Source organism: Sinocyclocheilus rhinocerous, unplaced genomic scaffold, assembly GCF_001515625.1.
Source record: "Sinocyclocheilus rhinocerous isolate Xijiao unplaced genomic scaffold, SAMN03320098_v1.1 scaffold494, whole genome shotgun sequence".
Lineage (NCBI taxonomy): Eukaryota > Metazoa > Chordata > Actinopteri > Cypriniformes > Cyprinidae > Sinocyclocheilus > Sinocyclocheilus rhinocerous.
Genome location: NW_015628684.1, coordinates 853,316 through 857,504, shown reverse-complemented (window position 1 = coordinate 857,504; position 4,189 = coordinate 853,316). Strand labels below are relative to the sequence as shown.

Genomic DNA, 4,189 nt, shown 5'->3' with positions numbered 1-4,189 from the left:
GACCGTGTAGTCTGTGTCCTGGGCTGCGAGGGATTCACCAGTGGCCGACACTACTGGGAGGTGGAGGTGGATGGAAAGACTGACTGGGACCTGGGAGTGGCGAGTCATTCCTGCAACAGGAAGGGTAAGATCACAGTCAGCCCCAGCAACGGCTACTGGTTTCTTAGCTTGCGGGACAAGAACAACTATGCCTTCAGGACTCAGCCTTCCACTGCCCTACCCCTCAGACTGAGACCTCAGAAGATAGGGCTGTTTGTGGACTACGAAAAAGGCCAGTTGTCCTTTTATAATGTGGACGCTAAGATGCACATTTACACATTTATGGACAACTTTTCGGAGACCATTTATCCATTTTTCAGTCCCTGTACCAATAAAACAGGCACAAATGATGCTCCGCTGGTGATCACGCCTGTCCTTCTGGATTGAACAGTGAAATGGAAACTTTTTATGAGCAAACATATGATTCAAAATGTTGTTTACGTTCATTTTTTTTGCCTTGTACAGTAAATGATTTATCTGCTGCCACATTGGCACTTCATTTTCATTGATAACATAAAGAGCTTGGATCACTAGGATGATCATACTTCCAGGTTTTAGCTTGCTGTCTACAGTCCTCATACATTATATGTACAATGCCTGCATGCTACTGGTTAAACTTCCTTTCAGTCATTACCGTCAGCAAATATGAAAACAATAAGAAAACAAAGCCAAATCCCCAAAATTTTTAGGCAATTTAGAAATCCTGCATGGCCAGGACATGTCCAGGAAAAAAAAGGGGACTTGGTAACTCTACTTTCAGTGCTCAAAGTCTTTTTATACCAACAAAAATGCTAATTTACCTCAACAGGAGTTTTTAATTAATCTTCTCTTCAGGAAGGAAAGACTAAAATAATACAGTAGGCTATATGTTTCTTAAACAAGAATGCACTCCAATCCACTAAACAATGAATAGCCATACTTTTCAGGCATTAAAGAGAAAATGAATACTTTAATACAAGATGAATATTAGTAAATTCATGTTGTTTCGTTTGTAAAATTGCTTCATCCACTGTTGCAGGCCTATACAGTTAATTTGGTCTGTTTCGAAATGTAGCCTAATTCTCACACACTGCACCGACGCGTTTCAGAAAGGCGGGGCATAGAGGAGAAACAATAATGTACAGTATGTGGAAAATAATGTGTTTTTTTAACCTTAAACCGCATAAACACATTTCATTACACCAAATACACCAAATAATGTTCTTTTTAGCAGCATCATATGACCCCTTTAAAGTTTCTGTTATGATGAGTGTATTTGAACACGAGGAAATAAACATTACAGTGTCAGATGGCAAGTTTCTGCAGGTAATTTCTTACTTTATAACATCCCACCCTTTCTCTCTCTTTCATATACCTTAGTACCAAGACTGGGCCCTATTTCCCAACAGTGGAGTGAGACTAAAGTTATACTGCTTACTCTTACATAATACCATTACAACCACCTCGTGTCTGTTAATGACACTTTAATCAACACTAACTGTCTTTACATTGTTGTTTTTACAGCTCTAGGTAACTCCCAAACCAAATCCTAACGGTATTTTCTGTCTGTGCATCGTTCGTGTTGCAGCATGTCAAAAAGTAACTGTCAGAGAGAAAATACCCGAGGGCTGACTGGAGACGGCGAGGCTGCGTTTCCTCAACGCGCCGCCAGGTGGCAGACCTACTGGTTTTAGAACTGCACTTTTTTGCTAACGTTTCCTAACGCAAACACGTGGTTACATTCGCCTTCGCCATCTATCCAAACGGCCCTTTTATGACTTATTGGCATATAAAACTACATAACGCAAACTTCACAGATGCTGACCTGCCAAGAGATGCCACTGCCAATCTGTTAGACTGATCCATATGGAACATAAGGGAGACCAAGGATAGTCACAAAAGCAATATCTCAGTATCTATTGTTCTGTATTTATTTGTCGTTTTATTGTTTAAATTTGTCTGAAAAGCATATAATAGAATACTTAATGGCAGTTTCCATTGTGACAACATGGCCCAATATGCATGAAAATTCCTTTATATTAACACAGTACATTGCGGCTTTTTTACTGACTTTTTTTGGGGTGTTGTTTTAAATTGTATTTAATAAATCCTTTTTGTTTTTCTTGTTCTCTGGCACCAGCTATTTCTGTGTTTTATGTTTGATATTATCACTTCTAAAACATGACTAAAACTAATTTAATACTTGCATCTGAAATTAGTGCAAAAGTTACTTATGTAGCATCTGTAAATGTCATTTGAATTCAACAAATATGTATGTGCATGAAATGGGCATTCAAGGTCTACTATAAGGAAAATGAATAAAAATATGAATTGTGGTCAGAAATTAACCAGAGCTTGAGCAAAAATACCCAAAATATTTCAAATGTAGTAGCAAAAATGCTCTGTGGTAAATTCCTTTATTTTTATTTTTGAATACTTGATTTATGTCACTGATATTTTGTGCTCAGTTGATATATTCAGTTCCGAAAAGTGCTAAACTACTGTAGCTGTGCTTATATTTACTGCCTCAGAAGTGTATGTTTTTGAATGTGTAGCTAACATGAAATATAATTTCATTAAAATAATTTAATTAAAGCTCTGAAAAAACAGACAACACTAAAAAAGTTTTTTAAAAACTCCTAAAATGAGAGCATAGACAGTATATACATAGAGACTAACCAATTATTTTTTTAAATGCAAGCAGAGCCCTTACTAGTTTTACATTTCCTTATTCATTCCCTTAGTCCCATAGTTGTCATTACTTAGCTACTTTTTTTCCATTTTAATTTGATGACTACCAGCTAGCCTATAATGATCTTCATAATGAAAATTACTTTATTTAATTGATTCATTAGAAGTCTGGTTTGAAGAACACTGGTTTGAAGACAATATGCCCTCATAAGGTAAAAGAAAAATGCATCAAAACAATTCCACGTGGCAAATGCTGCCACTTAATAATGAAGGAAAAAAGATAGCGATGAGAATAAATAGCTACACTCTAAAAAATGCTGGGTTAAATATAACCCAGCGCTGGGTTAAAAAGGGACAAACCCAGCTATTGGGTTGTTTTGACCCAGCTGCTGGGTCAAAACCACCCAACCGCTGGGTCAAAACAACCCAACTGCTGGGTCGAAACAACCCAATAGCTGGGTTTGTCCCTTTTTAACCCAGCATTTTTTAGAGTGTATAAAGAATTCCAGGAAGTTCAACAGATGATTATTAAGAAAAAATGGCATCATGTGAACTTTAAGTTTTATCATGGCAGAAATCACAGGTGTAACAAGCCAAGCAGGAACGTACAACTGACATGACATAAAAAAAAAAAAAGCAGAATGAGAGAGCTTGTGTGTGAGATGACTATTACCATATTTCAATGGTAGCGAACATTCCTCACTAATACACTGTAGAATGTGGATCTGTGAGAAGAGTTTTTCCAAACTACCTTTTCAGACCGCAAATCGATTCTGGTCAACAGGTGTGACGCACGCTAAAGTCATGTCACACAAATACTGTGACAGTAATACATGCTGGTCACAACTCCACCCAGCTGTGGAAAAAACCCATAGCTTTAGTAAAAGTCACTACCAGTCATTCCTATGGCTTAGAAGTGAATGAAGCAAAGCAGGCTCTGAGCAAGACGAGAAGAAGAGAAATGGGGGAAGGGATGGGGTGATTGTCAGAGAAATGGTCGTAGCAGGCTGTCTATCAGGTTGAGCTTGAATGTACTGACTCTTGCCCTCCTGCCAGCTCTACTTGCATGGCAGCCAACGTCTCCGTCTTTGAGACCTATGTTTGTAACAGTAAGGTTACAGTATGGGACTTCCGTCTTGGGGCTGAACTAATTTATAAAGGCTTGTAGAATGCAAGGCCTGCAGAGTCTGGAAACGTTGACTGTATTGTCACTTATAGATCCCTAAAAGTTTAAAATTGTGATAATTTCTCAGATTAAGTATTAAAGAGCATTTTTAGTGAGGGAAGGATGGAGAGGCTGATAAAAAAAACAAAAAAAACATTAAGCCTAATGTTCAGCCTCAACCACTCCAACAGCCCAGACAGCATACCTGTCATTCTGCACACCTAACACTCCTTCTTTCACTCAAAGTCTTTCTCTTTCTCATTTGTGCTATCATGTCTTCATCTTTCCGCCTGTTTGCTTTTTTTTTTTTTTTTT

At 37.9% G+C, this 4,189-nt stretch overlaps 1 protein-coding gene across 1 annotated transcript in view; it reads left to right on the top strand.

The window, feature by feature from the left end:
* The window catches only part of LOC107738074 (E3 ubiquitin-protein ligase TRIM58-like), a 15,764-nt gene extending 14,656 nt beyond the window's left edge, over window positions 1-1,108 (top strand). Inside the window, exon 10 of the mRNA XM_016549753.1 lies at window positions 2-1,108. Within this exon, the coding sequence (XP_016405239.1) occupies window positions 2-426 (425 nt within the window). The 3' untranslated portion in view covers window positions 427-1,108. The remainder of the gene's footprint in view (window position 1) is intronic.
* The last annotated feature ends 3,081 nt before the right edge of the window (window positions 1,109-4,189 follow it).